This window comes from Leuresthes tenuis, unplaced genomic scaffold (genome assembly GCF_036924035.1).
Source record: "Leuresthes tenuis unplaced genomic scaffold, fLeuTen1.0.hap1 SCAF_14, whole genome shotgun sequence".
Taxonomy (NCBI): Eukaryota; Metazoa; Chordata; class Actinopteri; order Atheriniformes; family Atherinopsidae; genus Leuresthes; species Leuresthes tenuis.
In genome coordinates this window covers 8,747,472-8,771,880 of record NW_027325368.1, presented here as the reverse complement: position 1 = coordinate 8,771,880, position 24,409 = coordinate 8,747,472, and the positions used below count along the sequence as shown (strand labels likewise).

The 24,409-nt window shown below is 37.5% G+C and overlaps 1 protein-coding gene across 5 annotated transcripts in view; it reads left to right on the top strand.

Annotated features, from left to right (window-relative positions):
- The first annotated feature begins 2,385 nt into the window (after nt 1-2,385).
- Nucleotides 2,386-24,409, top strand: part of LOC140268285 (collagen alpha-1(XI) chain-like) — a 75,610-nt gene continuing 53,586 nt past the window's right edge. For all 5 annotated transcript variants that reach the window (XM_072363061.1, XM_072363060.1, XM_072363059.1 and 2 more), the window contains exons 1-5: nt 2,386-3,049; nt 9,293-9,457; nt 12,385-12,598; nt 13,733-13,895; nt 23,328-23,456. In XM_072363061.1, coding sequence (XP_072219162.1) covers nt 2,935-3,049; nt 9,293-9,457; nt 12,385-12,598; nt 13,733-13,895; nt 23,328-23,456 — 786 coding nt within the window. In that variant the 5' untranslated portion in view covers nt 2,386-2,934. The remainder of the gene's footprint in view (nt 3,050-9,292; nt 9,458-12,384; nt 12,599-13,732; nt 13,896-23,327; nt 23,457-24,409) is intronic.

Here is a 24,409-nt window from a genome sequence, read left to right as displayed (position 1 = left end):
TTGTGAAGGAGAATTGAGGACCTCAGTTTTGGTTATTTACATTTCCTTTCTGCCAGTGCACAGAGACTGAAATTAAACTAAACATTTTGGGCTGCATTCCCAGGAAGCAACATGAACAAGGAGTTCTGACATTCTCCGTCAAACAGCTTGAAACAAAATGAGACAAAGCAAAACAGTCATCCCTCTGCCAGACACCAGCAGCCAGGCTGCTCTCATTATAATTTTCCTCTGCTGAGCAAGCACAATGTCATTCAACCTGGCATTCAAAATCATACATAAATACTGCAAGCAAGTCAAACAACCCATCATTCAAATATTTGCCACAGAGCAAATTTAATCATACACGTATCATTTAAAAAAATTACCTCTTCTGCCTATGTTTTGATCAATAAAGATGATCAATATTGCATCTATTACAATGATCAGAATACATTTATTTCAAATGTAATCAAATTTATTCAGGCTTATACTGAATGTTTGTCGAATCAACTGTTCCTCAACTTTATTTCAGACTAGAAAAACCCAAATAAACTATGGATTACCATATATTTTTGTGTAGTCATTGAAATCCCACTGTAAATAATTTTGATATATCTCTATGTCTAACTTTCCCAACACCATGACCCTGAAATTACCATAAAATTTAGACATTTTCATTTGCACTCCATGAACAATTATAATGTTTGTATTACAATGTGTACTTTTTTCCAAATATGTTGCTTTCTGACCAGATTCCAGCAAATTGTCAACATTAACACTATGTGTTTTATTCTAGTGAATGTAACCTAACAGAAGCTAATCAAGCACAAACACTACATTCTTAAACTTAACCAATTAGGGATAGTGAACACAAGTTTTGCTTAAAAGCAATAAAACAATTTGTTCCTACAAAGTACCTGATTGACTATCTACTGCTGTTGTTTGAATGAATAGATAGATAGCTTGTCATCTTTATGGTTCACATGTAAATTAAATTGTGTTTCACACATCCACTAACGCTATCAGCTTACACATAATTTCTAAATACTGTGTGCCAGCACCATATAATGTTGTGCTTAAAGGCTGAGCTGTGTTGTGAGAAGGTCTATTGAAAGGTAAACTGTCATTTCTGATAAGCATGAGTGAGAAATTATTGTAGTTTGCAAATCTCTTCCCAACCAAACAACACATGGATGCAAAAGTAAATCAGTTAGAATTAAAGTTTAAATCAAATGAAGTCGGCTGGGAGACAAACTTGGGTCTCTGGCTGACAGAAACGACTTTATGTCAAACCAAACATCATCAAGCCTTCACATGTAGACTTTTTTCTACATATTAACCACAACTTTCATGATGATTTCACAAATTACCAGGATACTGTGTTGAACCACATGATAGACATTGGTAACGTTTCATCTTCTATATATAAGCATGTCACCATGATAACTGTGTTAGTTGGACTGCTGACATCAGGACCATTGTGCCTAATTACAACCTTGCAGAGGCACTAGTGTGGCTGTAGACATCAGTTGTCATCAGCACTGTCATTAGCCTCCATTAGCTATAAAACTGGAAGTTGCCAACCCATATTCCCAATTAGGTAGGAACGCCATGAGGAAATGAGATACACCCGTCCTTCAAAACAGCAACTGCCTCTAAAGAGTACTGTACACAGCTGATTGTTAAAAAAGCTTCAGTCGGACGCAAATGTACGTAAATATGGAAATCCTCAGCAAATTGTCCTGGATAAACAAATGTTTAAAGCATAATATATTAAACAATATGGGGTCTAACATAACTTGTCAAAATTACATTTACATGCACAAATTGCATCTCACCTCAGTGAATGGATGTCCACATTGTCCCTGAATCTCTGAAGTTTATTCTACTCCCTATTATACAGGATCCAAACCATTACTACCATATTTGGTTATTCCCACCACCTGACAATGCAGCACATTGTATTTTAACTCAACACAATAAATATCCATAGTGCTCACTGTTCTGATTTCTGTCTTGAGATAAACAAGTTATAGTAACAACTTTCTGCCATGTGGTTTGGCTTTGTGTACAGTGGCTGTCATTGCACTGTTAAATCCATCTATCAATGTACACATTGAAAATCAAAACAAGGGGGGAACTCTATAGCTACCACCTGTGCTTCTATTCTTGCCCCAGTCATTTCTGAACAGTAATTATTATCAGGCCCCAGAAGAAAGGAAACTCCCACAGTCTGGAAAACGTTTAATCTTGGTCAGTGAGGCATTTTTTTAGCCACTGGCCCACAAAGGAGCTATTAAACTTTCTTTCAGGAAGTGTCTAGAGTAGCAGCTCCACCCCACTTTTTAATTTGCTTATATTGTGTTGAATTTAGTTTTGTGCTTCTGGGGAGAGAATAGCTTCTATTTCTCCTGCTTCACTCCATTAAGATTTTCTGTCTTGTTATAACTGGAGAAATTAGACAATTCCCATTAATTGTTCGATAATTGTCTTGTGTATATCTCTTATTATGGATATGGACTATCTGTAAGACACTTTGTTCTGTTGGTATCTCGCGTTGGGATGCAGTGATGCTCCGACTGATGCTCTGTCGTTGCACAGGAGGGCGGGTACAGAGACAACTTTCCCAGCTGGTGATTTGATGAGCAGAGGATTTTCCAGTGTCAGTAACCCACAGCCTGTTCAGGTTCAGAGTTGCGGGGTTTGTCCTGCCTCCTCACGGTGCGCGCAACTCTCAGGGAGAGAAGTAACTTGCGCTTTTTTCATGAAAGCCCTTTACCATCAGTGTGCGAACTGGGCTTAAGGGGGAGCAATTCTGAAGGGTCCAGTCTGGCTTATAAATACATTCTTCTAACTTTCACACATGGCGCTGTAGTATAAGCACATTTTCTTTGGATTTTGGAAGGACCGAATTTTAAAGAAAGCCCGTTTTCTGTGCCGCTGCGGGCGCCTACAATGGAGATGCAAAGATGGACCACCAGGTGGAAAACGAAAAGGTGGCTATGGGATTCATCGCTAGCCGCTGTGATCACGTTAATTTTAATTCTACAAACTGCAAGTGTTAGAGCAGGTAAGAGGCTGTTTGTTGCTACCCATCTCCGTCACTGAGTCAAGTCCAGGTCATCTTGGACAGCTCGAGAGCGTCCTATGGGCTGGCATACAGCCCGTAGATGCCAGTGGGATTACAGTAACCTTCATAGTAAAAAGCTGGCTCTCAATGTCTACTCTAATAGATAAGATAGCCAGTTAAACTCACCTTTACAGTGTTTGCACATCTTTCACCTGCAATGTCTACTATCCAAAAATATTTTATTTCTGTATTGTTATTGTGATTTTTTAAGGTATTTAAAAGAATGGTTGATTGATAACTAAATTAAGTTAAGTGTCTGCAGTGGTAGTCAAGACTGAATATTATTGTATATACGCATATACATATATACGTATATACATATGCGCATATGCTGTGGTGGTAGAATTAGTGCGCCTGTATTTTGTTGATGAAAAGTTTAAATGAGTCTAATTTAACTTTAACTTTGAGAGGTGTTAATATATCCAAATTAATTTAGAATCGAACGTGGTTGCTGCTGTCTTTTTCCTGTGAGTGTCAAAGTGGGTAATGTCTGCCATTCAGGTGTGGTCAGCAGCGGGGGGAGTTGAAAGTGTTTATTTCGTTTCTACTCTCAAATACTACCCTGCTATGCGTAAAAAGTGTGCGTAAAAGAGGATCATTGCAGCAACGATGACGCTCATTAGCTGTTTCGGCATAGTAGTACATAAGACCACAGGCAAAGTTTGTCACAGAAAAACGGTTCATACTGAATATCTTGAAAGTACCAGAGGAAACAGTTCTGGTTTTACGCACAACTTTTACGCATGACACTTGACAGCCCACAAATAGTGTATAACGTTTTTTTATTTATTTGTATATATATATATATATTTCTTTTTTTAACTAAATATCAGTTTACTAGCAGCCTAGCGGCTGAATGAAAAACACAAAACATTTAGAATTGGCACATCTATGGGTTTCCTTTTTTATATAAATTTATACCTGTCCACCGAGAGTAAGGTAGTGCAGTGTAACTCCAAACATAAAGGTGTTGTGGTCAATTCTGAGGGTTTATATAATAACTGGGCACAAGAAAGTGGAATTCTCTGAGTGAAATTCATATTTTCTAGCCTGATGAATCACCATCTTTCCACTTTATCAGGGCCAAGAAGGGGCGTTGATGGAAAAAAAAACGAAAAAAATATCTGGAGTATTTTCTTTGCTTTAAAACACATATGTGGGTCACATGAAATATTTTCCTTTGTGAAATCATTGAGTTTTACACTGTAGTGCAGTTATTGACAGAAATAATTTATATTCCAAAGTTAATTAAGTCCGTTTGGATGCATTCTGTTTTGGGTATTTGTAGTGCTGACATCAGAGTAGTCATTTTGTAACCTTTCAAAGACTCACCCTCTTGTATCAAAACATTTGCAACACAAAAGTAATTTGGAAAGTATGTATCTAACATACATATGGTTTCCTGAAAATGGGATTCAGAAGCTACAGGAGTTTCTGTTTATTGTAAAATCAGCCTGAATAAACAAGTCAAGTCTAACCCCTTCATAACCATCATCGTCCATTGATTTTGATTATTTGACATTCCCCAGAATAGAAAAAGAAATTGTTAAGCAGAGGACAAATCACAGGAATCCAAACTAAAATTATCATGAAATGGGGAAAAAAACATCTGCAGTGGCATAACTTGCACATTGCCCATCTTTCAGCACTCTGACAGATATTTAAGCTAACCATAATTGTATGATGTGCTAGCAAACGTTTACAGGCTTTCCAGTGTGCTTTAATTGCTGCCTATGCTGCCAACTCTCAGTAGATGGCAGTAACACGAAAAAGACCGACAAGACATCCCAAGAAGTTGCTGCATGACCACTGAGCCACAGAGGCATTAAGTTAGAATGTTACAGATTTCAAAGTTAATCACAAGTCTAAACTTAAACATCAAACTGTATAGTTCTGATGAGTTGCGGGATGGGGAGTCATGAAACTTTTTGTCTGTGCAAGCGAAAATGGTATTTGAAGGTGTTGGTGTCTGCTGAAATTGCTTTAATGAGTCCAACAGGGGTGTCTCATGTGACTACATGCTTCATGTTAGCTTGTTTGGATGGCAGATAGTAAATCAAAAGTCCTTGAAAGCCACTTTGGAGAGGTGTCATTAAAAATCAGAGACTGACAAATTACCCCTCAGACAAGACCATGGAGAGACGGCTTTGGTACCTTTTGGATGATAAAAGTGTATTCTCTCCCTTGTGGTTTCACATTCACACCATTACAATTTGGTTTATTTCTCTTTCGGGTGGAAAGATGAAAGACTTTTCAGGATGTGTTGGGGACAATGGCTCTACCCCCTCAAAGGCTGAAAAGTTTTTTTTTAAAGACATGCCTGCTGATTTGGGGTCTTAATGGTTTTGGGATATTGCCTGTTTTTCAGGGCTTCTGTGGCGCAATGGTTGTGGAAGGAGAGGGGTCTAAAGAGTTGGGAGGGGTGGGGGGATGGGTCTGTGGGGGGTTCCTGGCCAATTCAGCACATCTGGAATATATGAGGCCCTGAGGTATGCAGTAATGCAGAAAGGCATTCTGAAACTCACAAAGAGACCTTCAGTCCAAGCTTTCTTTCTTTCTTTCTCTTTTTTTTCAAGAACCAGTAGCTCTGTACTTGGGACGGTATTCAGAGGAGCCACAGACTATTTTCCTTTTTATGAGGCATTTTGTGTGAGGTTTCAAACCTGGCATTTGGTGCCTCAAGTGTGTCTTTTATTCTGTCTCTCTTCAAATAAGAACACAGTCTATTAAATTAATCTTTGGCAGAATCAGTTAGAAAGCCATTTTTACTCCCTCTGTTGACAGAGACTGTTGTGAGATTGAACTTCATATAGAAAAATCCCAAAATATTCTATGTTGATATATATGCAGCATCTATAATGTTGCATTTATCTGACTTTTTTTTCAATGCAAATCATGGCATCTGATTTTCTGGACCAGTATTTACACTCTAGTCCTTGCCATCTCTTACAGATCAGATCTGGACGACCTCATTATCTAAACCTTGAAACCTGACTCTGAGCATGTGCTTGACTCAGGCAGGTTTGATTCACCGCTCGAGCTGTTATTCTCCTGGTCACAGGAGAAGTAGCTACACAGATGGGGCCTTCTCACTTTAGTCTCATGTATGTTTAAGTTAGAGGGTAAAGGGAGTGGTGCCAGTGCTATAATGGTTTCAGCATGTGGACTTATGACTCCACCCATCAACACCCCTCCTGGTCACTGAGAGCGAATAGGATCTGCACAATCAGCACTTCCTGTCTTACTGTGCCACATGACTTAGAGAATGGAAAATATACAGTCGAGGATTTTTTACAATTAAAGCTGTTTTGATGCTGCAGAAAAGTATGGATTGACAAAAGCTTTCTTTGAGGTTCACAGAGTTTAAAGTTCAAAAAGTGCTTTTGTCTGATCCTTTTAAATACTTTTCATTCAAAGTTTTTCTTTATTCTTTCTTATATCAGACACATGAATCGAGTTTTTTCTTTTGGGAAGGGAGATTCCAAAATAAGTCTGTTATCTGCCTTTCCGTAAAGGCCACGTTGACTCAGTAGGATTTTAAGCTGATCAGCCAGACATTGTTTATCATTGCTGGGCCTCTGAAGAAGACACATCCTGCCTCTTAACTCAGTGAAAAGACAAATGAGTCATGTGATGTCTAGCCAGAGTTTTGCTGGTCTTAGTTGTAGTGGTTTCTTTAACAGATAAACCAAGGCACTACTAATTTCAGACTAATTTCAGAGTCTTTGCATTACAACAGAAAATAGATATTATTAAATGTTGTGTGTTTAAAAGGTCAAAAAGTGTTTGATTCCAAATTATTGAGCTAACCAACATTACTATTTAATGACCATTTTAATTTCTGACTTCATGTGAAAAAAAATCCTAATTAAAGAGTTTGTCTGTACTGTGTTATTTCATCTTGCATGATCGGTATGGTTTCTGACATTGTGGACTAAAATCACAACACTGTTAGTTCTTAAAAGCTACACTTTTCACATAATCGCTCCTTGATGCAAAATTTCTATTCTATCCACAATAGCACTCTTAATGATCTTGAATTAATGGCCTCTGCTAAGTGTGCATTTTCAAGCAAACGTAACTTCATGCCTTTAATCACAAATGACACCACCACTGCTCTTTACACAGACTTTAAAACACACACTATTCGGCTTCCTAAATCCTGCTTTAATAACCTGAAACTGACAAGGTGCCTCTAGAAAGAAAAGACAACAAAGTGTGAGGTTAAAAAAACTGTTGCAGCAGAAGACATATGGAACACATCTACCCATTCAAAATGAGGGGGAAGGTGTGTCCGAACTGTTGTCTTATACTGTAGATATATGTAGTATATAAACATGTCCAGGTTTTACACTGCACTTCCAGGACATTGTAAAGTCAGCAGATGTATACATAGATACTTCTGCTGCCTTTTAGTATCAGATATTTGAGCTTGTGAGGTTTACAAGAGCTGGTTTGCTCCGTTAGTAAAGATATGTTCTTGAATCTCCGGGCTCGTTTGTAAAATGACCATTTTCTTTTTAGGAACTCTAAAGAATTTTGGTCTAAATGTGACCACTTGGTCAACATGTACATTGAGTCAAATACTGTGAGAAAGTGTTGATTTTTTAATGAATTCTGTATGATTTTCTTCAGACTGTAACTACAGTCTACAATGTGTGTGTTTTCATGCACATTAGTATCCTGGCTTTATATTCTAATCAAGTTTTAATCATACTCTGGATATGGTGTTGTACATGTAACACAATAAACCTTGTTAATTGTATCTCTTTTTACACGGTTATTTAAGTATCCGGGTTTCTAATCACATTTCTACAGTATAGGTCTGTATCTTGTAAATTATGTTAACTTACACGCAATGTTCAGAAACACCATGTTTGAGGTGTTTATATGCCACAGTAACCTGGTTTATCCAGTACTCTAGGTAGCAAGACGTTGTCTAAGTTTCTGCAAGCAGGATTGAGATGTTTTAAGTGCATAACAAGGATACTCCAAACATCTAATCATGATCAGGATACTGTTAAAAATGTAAGCTCAGTCAGTGTTTTTTCAACAAAAATGACATTGAGGTGTAATATTGCCATTATCAGGGCAATATTATTGCATGATACTCTAATATTGCCTATTTTATTTGACACTTTTCACCTATGGGATGTACAATAAGCCCAGACTTTTACTTAGGATTGTACCTGTACTACTTGTGTCTCTAACCCCTAACTAACTCCCACTTCATCACCATCAAATCAAAATTCTGTTAGACAGCAGCCGGAGAGGGAAGAATTGAGAAACAGTGTTTACGACTGCACAGTAGGCTCACTCAGGTCCCAGGTCCATTGATAGAAAAGAGCTCAGTGGAGTTAAGAAGCTTATAAAGCTGCCCCCCTCTGTGCGCCCCTTATTCTAAAAACCCGGTGATCAGCAGCAGTGACTTTTACCATCCCAGAGAAGCCGTGGCTCTTTGGCTGCAGGGCTAAGAATAGAGGTTTGGAGGGTGGAATTAAGTCTGCTGAATGGTTGCTAACAGTTTTACTGCTGCCCTGCCAAGGCACCTCATTAAGGAACAACGGGCTAAACTGAGAGATTTGGCCAGAGGTCTCTAAACAGGCATGGGGTATAATGGGTGCAAATGTTGATTTATCATCATCTTGCCAGGTCTTATTAGATTAACTGTTAACAACCAAACTGAGCTCAAAGTGTACTGTAAAATTACAAACATACATTATCTTAATGTATACTTGGATATCTTTTCATGGATTATATTGTTTAACTTTTTATAGGCAGCTCAAATCGGTTAATTTATGATTTATTACATGCAGCTAGTATAGCTTTCGCTGTCAGTTTAGTGTTCTTTTCAATATGATGTATGCAACCAATATTTCTGTCAGACTTTACTTAGAGTTAATTATGAAACTGTATGCCTGTTTCATAACCAGGGTCGTAGTTTTTCCAAACTTCTCTTTGGCACTAAAATAATACAACAAAGACAAAATTTCAGAGAATTTAAACTTATATTGTGTTGCATTTTAACTTTGAAAACTTCGAATAACGTAATCCCCATTGGAAAAATGCAATTTGAGAGTAAATAGAAGATGTTCTTTTTATGGGAAACACCCACTGAGTGCCTAACTTGGTTTTGATTTGGCTGCGCTAAGTATAATGTGGTTGTAATCTCTGTCTCCTCAGCTGAACCAGTGGATGTACTGAAGGTTTTAGACTTCAAGAGCTCTCCTGAAGGAGTGCGGAAAACACCTGGCTTCTGCACAGTTCGGAGAGGATCCAAACCCGACGTAGCTTACCGAGTTGGAAAAAAGGTTCAGATCAGCGCCCCAACCAAACAGCTCTTCCCAGGTTGGTGAACTAATTTCTGTTTATGTTTCTTTAATTATCTCTCTTTAATTATCACAATTTACACAAAACTGAATCAGGAAGAGTGGTTCCAGACATGAGAAAGGCCATCTTCCAAAATGAACCAAACAAGATGTCAGTGAACTGCACACAGGAGATGTCTCCTCATTATTTTTTATATTTATACATAATTTATACATCAACTTGCAGTCATGCTAAGAGCCTATATAGTTGGGATTTTAAGATGCTGATGTAAGGGAGGTATATTGCTTTCTGCTTAAGTTTACTAATTTGTAATCATGTGCTGTCATTGAAAGGAAGGCCACTGATTCATAATAAACAAAGTGAGACATTAATTTTGACCCGCTGGAAGTGATGCATGAAAAGTTTTATAGTTTGTACGCTTCATTTAAAGGAAAGATAAATGTCTAAACAACACATAATTAGATATTGGCAGAGATAATACAGTTTGAATCAATGTGACAGACGTCTGTGAAGTCAAATGTTTTCATGATTACTCATATCAATAACTATTTCATCAAATTGATTTTGAAGTCCTACTGTAGAACCTGTCAAATAAATAAATAAATGAATAATCAATTTCATCATGAAATTAAAACTATGCAATAAGTACATTTTGGTCAGTCCTTCGCTACAGACACTAATCTTGCAGACATTTGATATTTATTATCTATTGGATCCTTATAAAGGTCAGTGGCGTTTAACTAGGCTCCAAGAAGTTACAGGATATTAAAGTCATTCAGCACATGTTGCGGACTGGGATGTAAACTCTCCAGAAAGAGGGTCATCTTCAGAGTTTTTCAATTCATTTTTGGCAAAACTGAAAAACTTGAAATCTCTTACATAAGATCAATGAGATGAGGATGCCTGTTGAAGCTTGCGGACTGTGTTTAAATGAAGTGTCTTTCCTCGTTTGATTGCCATCAGACGTATGCAATATGTAGTTTACGTAGTAAAATCTATCTGCATTTTCATAGCAAAGGTGCATCATGTGGCTGAAGCTCTATCGTCCAGCTTGTTGTGAGAAATTAACTCATATCCATTTTGTTAAGAAGAGGTTCACTCAGAGAAACATAGATCAGCCTATTTGAATATAAAGTAATAAAATGCAGAAGAAAATAACTCCTAGCTTTGACCCAGTTTCAGCGATGTTATTGTCTTTTATTTAGCTTGAGAATTGAAAACAATATACATGGTTATGCCAACATTTAATGTAGGATCATATATGACAATATAATCCCAATAACTTTGTTCTGTGCAGAAAGTGCAGAAAAAGCCCCAAGATGTCTACTAAATCAAGTTCACTTCTTAAGCAAGCGCAGAGAAACTTATTTAGAACTGTGCCTGTTAAATAAATTACCCCAGTCTGTGTAGTACATGTAAGTAATTTTGAATTTGGCTGAATTTCAAAGGACAGAATTAAAGTGAAAAAGGGCAGTTTAAGGTGTTAGAAAGTGCTTGTATTTTTGGCATAAACTTCCAGCGTATCTTTTATATCCAATAACGTCAATTTGACAAATGTAGTAAAACTTGAGAGGTGAGGCGTTGGGTCTGCCATGAAATAAAGTGCTACAATGTCCTCGGTCAGAGTAATTGGACTTTTATTTGATAAGGATTAGTTATTTTTTCATTGAACCGAACGGTTATGGTTTTAAAAAAATGACATTTGTTTGAGTTTTTGTATTCACAGCCCTTGTAAAATAATGGTGGCTGCATCAGCACTGTTGACTTCTTTCAGAACATGCCAAGGTTGCTTTCTGCTTCCATAATAAACACTGCTTCAGGTCTAGTTGTCTAGACTTTGAGTTTTAATGTGAGAAGAGAAAGTTAAGGAGCTAATAAACTTGCCAGTGCTCTCTTTAGCTGTTGCTATAGAGTTGCCCTTGTATTTGCATGGTTACAGGATGTTTAAAGGACAGGGTATATGAATTAAGCACTATGCATAAGCACACAGTGCTTTGATTTTGCTCAAACATAATTGGTAGACTGCCTCTTTTATAACAATATAGCTTTCACATTTTGACAAATATGCTTATTCGCTTCTCTGCTGTAAGGTATGAGATGTATGAGAACAAGTTTAAGAGCCAGTAATTAGTTAGATAAACAGTTGCCTGGCGCTGTCCAAAGAGTATAACCCATATGTAAAAGATGGATGTACAGTAGCCTCCAATTTGAAAAAATAACCCACTGTAGAGCAGCTTTAAGCCTGCTGTCTATTTGGGAACCCAGCAGGGGCAACTCCTATGGCTGCAAAAAGAAGCCAGTTTGTATTTGTGTATGGGAAAATAACCCTTCATCCTCTTGATTTGTGAATGTTTTCTTAAAAGTTTATGAGTTTATTTAATAAAGCATGTTGTCAGTTCTGTGACTTATCATCCCATTCTGAATAAATAGATGATAAAACATATTGAGCTTTTGGACAGGGCTTGACAAGTTGTTACCCAGTGAGAGTGTGTAGTTTTTGTGTTTCTGTGCTTCTCTGTCAGTTCCATTACTCACTTTTAATCCCCCGGAGTTAAAAGGAGATAATGGTGACAGCTAAAAGGCTTATACATGTCCACCTGTGCAGTACAGTTCTTGACAAGGTGGTGTTTTACTAATTTGCTCTGTCTCCAATGTTAATAGTTTACATAGACCAAAGTAGTCTAAAATGCTAAACTAAAAAAGGAATGCAGATCAGTCGTAAATTTAGAAAACATTCCCTTCCTAACTTTCTCACGAGAATCATTTCTTGAATTTAATTAGAAATTATGTGGTTATACTGTGCAGTTCCCACATGTGCAATTATATCAATCTCAAGCACAGCAGATTTGTACAACTTTAACATTTACCCTGATTTCTTTAATCACACATCCACTAGTTCTTACCAACATGTCGGCCTGCACTCCCATTTGTTTTTCCCCCTTTAGGAGGGATTTTCCCAGAGGATTTCTCCGTCCTGGTTACCATCAAGCCCAAGGCTGGCCTTCAGTCCTTCCTTCTTTCCGTGTACAACCAGCAAGGCATCCAGCAGCTTGGTGTGGAGGTGGGCCGAGCCCCTGTCTTCCTATATGAGGACCAGCATGGCAAGCCTGCCCCAGAGGAGTACCCTTTGTTCCGCTCCATCAACCTTGCTGATGGCAAGTAAGTGACTGACTGCCTCTCAGAAACTCTTTAAAACACTGGAGGTAAAATATGGGTGGCTTAGCTCGTGCTGAATTAAAAATGTTGAGTTTGTTGTAAAGCTTTTTGAGATTATCTCAAAAGCAAAGCAGCATGGTTTGGAGCTCATCATCATCATTATGTCAAGATTTATAGGTTATATTTCATGCAAAACAAAACTAGTCTGCTTGAAGTCTTTTCTCAAGCACACACAACATGCTTAACTACTCTGGTCTGGTGAACGGACTTTTCACATTTATTATCATCATGTGTTTGTTCAGTAATTAATACCATATGGAGCAAGTCAGACAGTTATGGCAAATAAATTACTTGCAGGAGTTTGCAGCCTTTGTTTTTTCAAGATTATTTACAGCAATGGTATAGTGATATGGAGTAATGTTTAGGATCTTCATAAATAGCATCTCTTCAATGGAACCAATACAAATGACTGTTAAAAGTTACCATTAATCATTTACATAAATGCAAACAGAAATGTCTTGAAATGATTTCATGCGTGTTTGACTGTAATGAATTATATCAGTTAAAAACACATTTCAGTTTAGCTGTACTGCACAATGGATCTGAATTTTTTCAATGTATATAGCTTTTTGTAGTTTACAAGTTAAACAATTTGACACAGGTGCATTATGTTTTTTTTTCCAATATGTTTTCTGTTGCCCTTGTTTTTATGAAAAGACTCCTGTGAAACTAGTTTCTATTAATAAATACTGCTGATATTTAAAGTAGGGCGAAAACAAGCGACTTCTGCATCACTCTGAACACCTTTGCCTCTTTTCTCTCCACTTAAATGTCAATGCAGAGTAAATAACTAACTATTTTCTGTGAAGAAACAGATAACACAAATAGATTTAAAATGTTTATTCTAAGATGATAAAAACATAACAGTTTGTAGCGTTGGTGGCTTGCTTTGCTGTCTGGCTGTGTCAAAAAATTAAAAAAGCAAAAAAATGACAAGAAAGAGTTTCTGTAGGTTAGACTAACAACCTATGGAAAGGAATGTATATACAATCATTACCCCAATTATAAAGTAAGGGTTTCTTAAACAGGAAATGGAGTGTTTTTGGTGGATTTCTGACCTCCCTCTTTGTTGCACAGATGGCATCGAGTTGCTATCAGCGTGGAGAAGAAGAGTGTTACTATCATTGTGGACTGTAAGAAGAAGGTAACCAAGCCACTCAGAAGAAGCGACCAGGCGGTAATTAGCACAGAAGGCATTACCGTCTTTGGCACCAGAATCCTGGATGACGAGGTCTTTGAGGTAAGACTGAATGCTTCTCACCTGAGAACTCGCTGTGTTATTAAGGTTGTAATGTGAACTGATGGGACTGGGATTATGCAATAGTTGTACACAAAGGCAAGATTTTTGATTTAGGATACTTTCAAATTTAGTTTATAGTGTTTTCTGAATGATTGATCAACTATGTTTGAGTGGACTTTAGTTTAATCTAAAAAAACACTCCATTTTGAGAGTAAAAGAGAAAAAAACAACTTTTTTTTTGTTTGTGATGGCGCTTTAGCTTTTTGTTTTTTACAATGTTTCTGCATTCAGACAGGGACTGGGGCACATAACAAGAAGCCTTGGCCTGGATATTTACACTCACCATTTGTTAGATATCTGCTGACAACACCAGAATTCCTGAAACACTGGTTGTTGCTTCCAGAGACTGATGATAGCCGATGCATTCCCAGGTAGAATGTAGGAAGTTGATGAAAAGATAACATTATTTTGTGTTAGTGTGCGTTTAGTACGAAGAATCAAGACGGTTTTAGATGAAGTTAGCAAAGCACCGGACGTACGCTTTTTAAACAACTCTCTCCCCTTTAGGCCACTCTCATGCAAGTCTTTTTTCCCCATGCTGGTTAGAAGATATCAATAGGAATTATAGGGAATTATAGGTTGCACTTAAACTGATACTGATACAACACGATGCTATCAGACTCCTTTGACCAAAATGTCATTTATTTTGTTTGCTTTATCTGCATCGATTTCTTTGAGCTTTTTCTATGTCCTTTTTAGAGGAATGAAGTTTGAACAATAAGGCCACACAATGACAATTATAAGCTAGACCTTGGTGATTTGATTAGAATTACTGATTTTGTCAATGGAGTTTAGTGGCTTTGAAGAGGGCGACATGACAGCACCTTCAAGCTCAGTGGCTCCCCAGCTTTACGAAACTCAGAATTAACTCTTAATCTAGGTTTTTAAGATCAAATGGCAGTTAAGATTCAGTGACTGGACAGCTTGCTTCTACCCTAAGATTAGCTCAGAAACAGACTGTCAAGGTAGAAAAAAAAAGCTATTTATACAACAGTAGCCAGTTCAAACTCAAACTCCACTCACTCAAATAAACAAAAATTCTGAAGAGAGTAGTCTGCAGATGGCGGCTACTTTTTGCTGCATGTATCCCAGCTATTCAGAAACATGTAATTTATTACTTTCATTTCAGTATTTGGATTAAACAAAGCAAGCTTCAAAAGGGTTGGTAGCTGTGCTTTTGCATTTTGAGGGTGTAGAGAGCATCTTCCTTCTGATAATCATTATGCAAAACTAGGCTGATCGCCTCCTGCCTAGGTTCGTTCTCAGTCTGAAGACACAAGAATAAAAGGGTTATCTGTTTATCTTTTAATCCACGTGTTGGCAAGAAAGTTTGTTTCCTAAAATGTTTGCTTTTTCATGGGTTGCATATTATAAAAACCTGAGAATAATTGAATGATCTAAATGAGCTGATGTATCATTCCTTCAACATGTAATACTCTTATAAAGGTGTGAATGTGCACAATTTGAAAAGATTCAAAGAAACACATCTTTGAGATTGAAATCTGCTGTAAAAAAAATAGTACCTATGAAAGACACAGACAAGAACAACTATATTGCCTAGATATCAGCGATTTCACAATTCTGATTGTGCTTGGACATAATTGGAAGCACACTGTGAATCTCGCTCTCACTGAATCTCATCTTCCATTGTAAAAAGGAACGCTATCAGTTCCTTTGACTTATGGTCCAAACTCTTTAAGGCCAGACATTTGATTTGTCTGTCATTAACTTTTGCACACAGTAAATGGAATTTTATTGGCCAGAACAACAATATTAGCTTTTTGTGTATGTCTGTGCCAAGGCCAATTGCACATTGTGTTGTTCAAAGTATTCCTTTCACTTTCTCAACACTGGTTAGAATTATTGAAATACTTAACTGTAAAAGTGAAGCAGAAGTCTCTTAGGCTTTAGTTGCCTATGTGTTGAAGTATCATTCTTTCAGTAACTGAGACAATCAGACCTCAGAATATTAATCTAAATGTTGCTGATCTGGTAGTTATGAGATGGAGGTTGCTCTCCGGTTTAGTACAGGTAACTTTGAGCTTAGTGGAAAAAGTGAACAGAATGCAAGCATAGAAGACAATAAGCTCCCTTTGATGTCTGCATGTGGAATGTTGGCTAACTAGAGCAGCCTGCAAATGTTTGCCTCCAGGTCAGAGATGACTTTCCACTGTGAAGGCAGCTGAAAATGTGATGCAGCTTTTCTACACTGATAAGTTTTAGGCAATCAGATTATCATTGTCGCATATTGTTTTAAACGTACAGTCAATGCAAGATAATGATGAAGTCAGAATGATTTTCAACTTTGTTTTGTACATATTGTACAGATTCAGTGTTATAAAGTAAATTAGCTTTAGTATGTAAAACGTACTCAGTTTTACATACTAAAGCTAATTTACTTTAGTACAATGATAAGATCTGGGATTAAAGTAATTAAGAGAGGACAGGATGATATCAGACCTAACACTTTCACTTTAGACTCAAGAACAGTTATCTGGCTTTTTTTGAGTTCTGAGCTGTTTGAACACGCATTACACTAAATTGTGTTTAAAAACATAGTGATTTGTGTTGCTCTCTTTTTCAAAACTCAGAGGGGAAAATAATACCCCTTTCTGTAAGATTTTAGGCTTGTTGAACATTGCTGGAGGGTTTTATTTTCTGCATCACACAATAGCAATGCTGCGGTGGCCCAGCCAGAATTGCTTCAATATCATAAGCTGTGATTATTTCCACTTCAAGCTTAATAACCTTAGTTTTGCTGATTGCTAATTGGCTACTTCATGGAAAACTCTAAGCTAATTGCAAATAGTCTTACTTGCCACAGCTTGTTGGTTAATCACTGTGAAAATGTGTTTCAATTGCTGAGGCTTGAAGAGTCCGCTAAATGAATGTTTCCAAAAAGATCTAAGCCAAATGTTTGGTTTAAACTCTGCTTATGGGATTTAACATTGGCATCTATTCTAGATATGTTCGTTTTTTAGGCTACAGTCCGAACACAACACAATTGTCTGTATTATCTCAATAGAGAAAAACAAAGAAAAGAAAAAGAAGAAACTGAATGTCTGATATGTTTAGAAAAATCATATTAATTCATGTCTAACTCTTTCAGAGATGAAAGATGATTTAGTTTTAAAGCGAGACAGTTCTATCAGTTTGGATTCATAGGATTGCATGTTCATTGTGTAGTTAGCGGAGAAGATGTGTGGTGAGTTAACGGATTTGTCAGCTTACAGTTACAAGTGATAGAGAAATTTAGCGTGGCAAGCTCGAGCTTGCAGTGAGTTTTCTCACTAAAATTCCTATGAGCTCTAAGCACACGGTTACCTTACAGCACCAGATTGCATGAGCAGGTGTCAGAGCTGGAAGCACACAGAAGAGTGAAGGCTAAGGGAAATTATGAGCAAAGTGTGATTAATTTTGGCTGCGATTGCACAGCAGAGAGATGCTCACTGACCTGGTCTCCAAGAGCCTTTTTAATCTTTTTTTTTTTTAAATACTTTTTTCAGACCTAAACAGATCATTTGTTTGCACTGAATATTTGTGCCTGTCTCACTTGGACAGGCAGAGAGGGAGGTGAGGATAGTTTGTTTATGTGTCTGTCATCACTGCTAGCACATCATTCCAAAATGCTGTCCCTCAAGCAGGACAGACTTTGGCAGAAGAATAGCAAGAGCCTGATTGGCTTAAAGCTTTAAAGTGAATCATTGTTTATGGTTCAGTTGGCAGGAAGAGGAACATCATGACTGTTTCTCATCTGCCTCTGTCACATTTCATCTCCCAGTGCCTGACAAAATATGTACTGGTTAGGGCTGTACAACTGGAATATTCCTCTTTTGTGTTACTGATTGTTGCTGAGCATGCCATCACTCACTGCACATGTCATATTTCCATCATATTTCTGCAAGGTGTGTTTGCTGCTTATCATGTAGTCATAGTCTGAGGCTTCAAAAAATGTTTTTTTAATTTTGTATACTTAATTCTTGCGTTTGTCAGACAGCCTTGTCTCTGCACAGTTGAAAGGTAACCCAAAGCAATTCATAAAAGCATATGCTGATGGAAAAGAGCAGAGCAAGGAAAACGAGACAGATGGAGAGAAGCGAAGAAAGGGCGGGCAGACAAGCAAGCAGATGGTTCAAACAGTTCAACAGTTTTGTGAGCTACTGGCAAGCAAAATGTTTTAATATTTGAAGGGCGCAAGCCATTTGTATGCCCCGAGTGCTTGAAAGGAAACATTATCCCTGTGTTGACCACAAAGGCTGCATTTCATAAAACACAAGGAGAAATCTGGAGAGCATTATATGTTTTTCTTGCTCTGCGCTTCTTGGTTAATTGTTGTCCTTGAACAGTTTTGAAATTCCATCTGTCTATCTGAACTCTCAAGATGGCCTGCATTTTTTAGAGGAGCAGGATTTTTACATCAGATAACAGTAAAAGAAATTACTGGTCTGTGTACAAAAGATAATATAAAATGACACTTCTGTATTAAAAGCTGAAACATCTGTGAGAATGACACATGTCATATTTACACTGTTAAAGGGTTTGATTAAGCAGAATTTTTGTTTGTAACTAGTAAACGTCAGTGTACAAAGTTTCCTGGGCTCTGCCAATAAATGAATTGATAAAAATTTTTTTACTAAGTTTGATTGGATTTGACCACTTCCAAATCTGTTCACAACCAGATTAATTTTTTATGGCAACATAGATAAATTAGTACTTCTGCTGGAAGTAACAGATTTCTGTAGGTTTGTAGAGTCTGATGATTTTTACTAGTTCATAGGAGATACATACAGATTTATGGGGATTTGTGTACTTTGCATATGCCTGTTGAATCTGTGCCAAATACAAAAGTTCTTCTGGTATTTTATGGTAACCCAATGATAGCCCTTTCTCCTGTCTCAGTCCTCCCTAAGATTATTGATTTCAGTTATTTAACCCCTTTAAGGGGAAATACAAACAGTAGATAAAAAGCTAACAAAAACAAAAAACTAGTCCTTGAAAACTCTGTGTACTTACTAGTAAATCCATTGATGAATTATCGGTACTGTTGTTATAGACACCACTGCTGTCAAGGAAAAACTAATTATATGAATAACAGAACCCATAAATGGCTGTTGTCTTAAGGTTTCCACATCATAATACCATGCATTTAATAGAGGCAAGATGGATGAGTGTTTTTGTTTGGGCGGAGTAAGTTGGCTTACCTTACCAGCTGTTAACCGGTGCTCTCCTTCTGCTGCTCCGCACTCTTGACTTCAACCTCCAGGACCACATGGTCTGTCCCTGCTGTGTTTGGGCTCACACCACTGATGTTCTAGTCTGTGGTTTCATTTCTTTTGGTTGTATGACAAAGACAATAACTTTAATCAAACAGTTTTTCATAGGGAGAGAAAGTACACAGAACAAACTGAATGGCTATTACAACACAATTCTCAACATTTCTCCATTTTTATGTTACAATCGTGAAACTCTTTTACATCTCTCTCAGCATTTGATCAGCCCATGCCTCTCCCAAAAACTTTACAGACAAGAATTGGTGATGAGAAGTGCTGTGTCACAATGAATAAACTACAGACAAAAATCTAGAGAGATGCACGCCCTCAAATCCCCCAAATATTGTGTAAAAGATGTCTGAGAAGATTGGCTGCCTTCAACTCTCAGATGTTGATTAAGTTTGTAAATCAAGTATGGTCTTAATTTTGTGGAGTCAAAGAACAAACTGCATCTTTGTTTATGTCTCTAAATTAGCTGAGCAAAGACAGGATGGGAAAACCCATGCACCCTCTATTGTCTGTGATCTTGCGCCAGCAGGAACTATCTGCATCTAATCAAAGTTTTGATTTCTGAGTGTGGATATATGCTTGATCATGTGTGCTCATATTCAGATGTCAATTACTTGCTTTATCAAAATCTGCACACACATGCACACGCACACCCGCGCACACACACACACACACCTTTGAGTGTCAGTCAGAAGCTCATATGTGACTCAGACTTTTTTTTTCTTCGGTCATTCTCATCCTTCTCTGTTTTTTCATGCTTTTGTCTGATGGTTGTGGTTGTTGCCACACTTTCAGAGGAGGTTTAACAAACAAATACCCATTGTAAACAGGGTTAATCGATTGGTTGCAGTGCAGCCTAGATAGAGGATATATGCCTATCTGTCTGTACTGCTAAGCAGATCCACGCTACTGCTGTAGGTCATTTGTGGAATTCTGAGGAGGAACCTCAGCATGTGCCGGAGATATGTGCAATACAACCTCAGTCATTAACATCAACAAAAGCCTTGAGATGTAGACAAAACTTATCTACATTTATCCTACATGTGGTTGTTACCACAGTATCCTACATGAGATAAAGTATGGAACTGGGGCACTAATTGTGCTGCTGATCAGTGAGTGTGGGGGGAAACTGAATCACCTATATTAGTGGGTTTAGTTTCTACCAGTTGTAAAGCTTGAGTCATCTCTTGTAAAGCCCTCTATTTCAGGTTGTGGTGAATACACTGATGTTTCATGCAGTTCCTTTTCCACTGAGCACTTTTTTATTGAAAAGATATCTAAGACGTCCACAGACATCAAGGCTGTGGGCTAAAGTTCAAAAGTTTTCTCAATGCTTTTGATTACATGTTCACATATACGCCACATATCATCAGGATCGGTAGTATGAATAGAAATTATTTAGATGATAATCATACTGTTCTTGAGACCTTACTTGTGCTAAATTACTGAGCAACAAAGCTGCGTTGATGCCACAAGCTTCACCACAGTTTTGTATTTCTGATCTAAGGGAACATTTGGTCCGTGGAATAGCTGAAGCTGTGATTCCTAAATCAAGTTAAATTACTATTATTCTTCTCTATGCAACAGATAAGTCTAGATAAATATTTAACGCCATAACACCAAACATTAAGTTCTTGTGCCCGCACATTAAGACAATAAACCTTAATTTGTTATTTTACATATATGTATTTGATTCTTATTTCACAAAAGCACAAAAGTGTCCCAAAAGCATCTTGTTGGCAGCATACTGTCTTTATAGTTCCACATTTCAAAGGAAACATCACATGTGTTGAAATGAAAAACGTCCTATAGACTACATTCCATCTATTAGTGAAATATGTGTTTGGAAAAAAATCTTTACCAATCTTTAACCGGTATTTTTTTCTTTCATCTCACAACTGAAGGAAGTTGGCACTGATGTTTAGACAGCGAATCAACCAGTTTTCAACCAAATTTCAACACTGAAATGCCAGTTGGTGCTTCATGTTCTTTGTGACTTCAGTATCTTACATGTTACCAGTTGTAGAGTTATACAATAATGACCTAACTGCTTGGGTTATAAGTGCTCCAAACTAACACATCGTTAAAGCAACATCCAGAGCTAATTGGGCTTATTTTACTTGAATATGTGCACTAACATTGCTTAAAATGATGGAATTGGAAAACCTGTAAAATGACTATGTGCACATACAGAAAGGAAGATACCAAATCCAAAGTTTCTCTCTCCTTTTCTGGTTTTGACTGTGGATCTGCTTGTACTAAATTATGAAAAAGAAGTTATGCAGTGGCAGTAGCGTAGTTACTACTTTGATGGATTTTGTTTGTCACAACAAAAACACTAGTCATGGGTTAGAATATGCATATACAATCTACATGTGTGTTTTCATGTGGGAAAGTTTATCTGAAAGTGACTGATAGCCAGAAGTAATCATGGATGGAATGGCACAGCTGTCAACAACAGTGGGTGGATTGAAGCATAATGAAAAGCCTTCCATCAATCAATATTTCCAATGGACTAATATTTTGTTTGGGTTGTTCAATAGCATGTTGAAATTTACTGGTCACATATGATGGGTGCATAGAGCGGTGAGTATCTAATGTTCCAGAGATCTAAGCTTGTACAGATGTTGCCTTCTGTAATGTAATGCATTCTGCATGGATGTGCTTCCTCTTAAGGGGCCACCCTGATTGTGGCCTCCCTTCACCCTTCACACTTATTTTCCTGATTTATTTACTCCCCTTTCTGATGTAGCACAGGTGGAATCTTAAAAAAAAGGTCAACTGAGGTATCCATATGGTAGACTGGTACTGATAACATTCTCAACATCAGTGGTATAGCAGTTCCAGGTCAAGGAATTCCTTAGGATACTATCATGGAAAAAGAGCCTTTGGCTCCTGGATGGACTAGGGATCTAATTTCCTTTTCCAAAGGCTCATGAAAAACAGACGGCTTCAGATAAGTACAGACCTTTAGTTATTTGTCTGCTGTGTACAGGGACTTGCCGTTCTTGATGGCACAGTGAGGAAGATTGTAGAGTAACTGTTTAACTGTTTAACTGTTTATGCATTTGGCATACACTTTTATCCAAAGCGACTTACACTGGTAGGTGGGTAGGGTAAGGGGTTGTTGCCTGAGGACCCCTACAGTACCTTTCATGCAGAGGATTTGAACCCAGGTCACCCACATGAAAGGTGGCAATCTTAGTACTTTAAAGGCTTACAGACTCCCCTAAAGCCTTGATTCATTCCATAAACGTATGTGTAATTAATAGTCAAGGGACTATTGCCTCTGGTTCTCAACATCTGCCTTGTTGTTTTATTGTGAGATTTTATCACCAGCATGCTGGTGCAAACCTTCAACAGTTGAGAAAGAGGAAATAGGTGCATACCTCATAGACATTAAAGATTACCTCTCTGGGTTTTTCCCTTTTCTGCTGTGTTGTATGCTTTTTGTTAATGCAGTAATCTATAGTTACAAAGTCTGAAGCCCACTGAAACACTGCTCCCAAGTTCCTAAAACACCTTCTTGTACAACAGTCCAGCATTTTAGCATTCTGTTCCTTATCTGCATCACCATGAAACCTTTATATAATGCTTGTAAAGTGTCCACATTGCAAATCTTTTACACATATTTACTATATCTAATCACTCAGTATCTACCTATTTGCTCTGTGTGCATGTGTGTGTGTGTGTGTTCACAGGGGCTGAAACTTTAAGTTTTAACTGTGTTGAAACCTTCAATTCTTCAGTGATTTTGGGTGGATTTAGCAAAAGACATGGTGTTTTTTCCCCTTAAAAACAAAAGAGAAGTAGTCTCTTTAGCCATTTTTGTCTCTCTGACTTTGTTTTTCTGGTAGCAGCTGTTACATTTGCCAACCCAAACTGTACAGTTTACAGAAATAAGTTAAACTAAATTACATTATAGCCATTTTCTTGAGTTGCAGTATAGTAAATTATCCTGAAAAATCCACTTTTTTTTTTTGTTAAGGGCTGCTGACAATAAAAAAGAATATTCATATGAATGGGAATTTGCTTTTGGAGAAAAATACTTTTTAAACTGGCCTCTGCTTACGTACTTCTTCTTTTCTTTCAGGGTGACATCCAACAGCTGTTAATAGTGGCAGATCCAAGGGCAGCTTATGACTACTGTGAACACTACAGCCCTGACTGTGAAACACCCAGCCATCACGACATCCCACAGGCCCAGGAACCCGTGGACGAGGTCAGTATCTGGAGAGGGAACGATAGGACTGTCTGTATGGATGCATGAGTAGCGATCTGGCAGGAGAAGTGGTTGTTCAAAGATAAAGATGAGCGCACAAGTGGATTTAGGAGGATTTTACAGACGATTAGATTGAGGAATATTAAGCTAAGTAGCAAAAGATTAAGTTTGGTTTTACGGAATACGAATTATTCAATAATACTAATAGAAAGAATATTTAATTGTCACTGTAATTCGAGCTGAACAAAATAACGCTTGAAGTGTTTTGCCCACATACCTAGCACTGGTTCAAAAGATTTGTTCCTTCAAAAGACTCAACATTCTGAATATCAAGTTGCTTTTAAAAAGTTATTCCTGCTGAGTCACTTAGTCTTGGACTTATGTGTTACATCATAAAAAGAAGGCTGATGTAGCTTTCTTGGCCTGAATGAAGGGATAGTAAATAACTCCTCTTTAAAAACTTGCAGTAGCATTTAGCTTTGTAACCTCCTCTGTGTTCCCCTATTTTCAAATTATGATTTACAATCATGGTAAAAAGAAGTCCACCCTTTTCCAATTATCTTTTTTTTTCTTACATATCAGAATATGTGGTTCTCACAAGGTCATATAATTAGATCAGTGTTACCTCAGATGAATAACACTGCATGACCAGTAACATCATGTCATTATTTATTTAACAAAAACTAATCCAAAATGCAGAGACAGTTGCATTTTATTAATTGATCATTAGCAAGTGTGAGTGCCTCTTTAAAAGCTGAAGCTTTGTCAGTTTGCTGGCCTGGAGCGTCCAGGTGTGTGTTATCACAATGCCAAAGAGGAAAGACATCAGCAATGATCTTAAAGAAGAAACTGCTGCTGCTTATCAATCTGGGAAGGGTTATATAACCATTTCTAAACTATTTGGAGTCCATCAATCAAGTGGAAACCTTCAAGACTTTTTTTATCAATCTTTC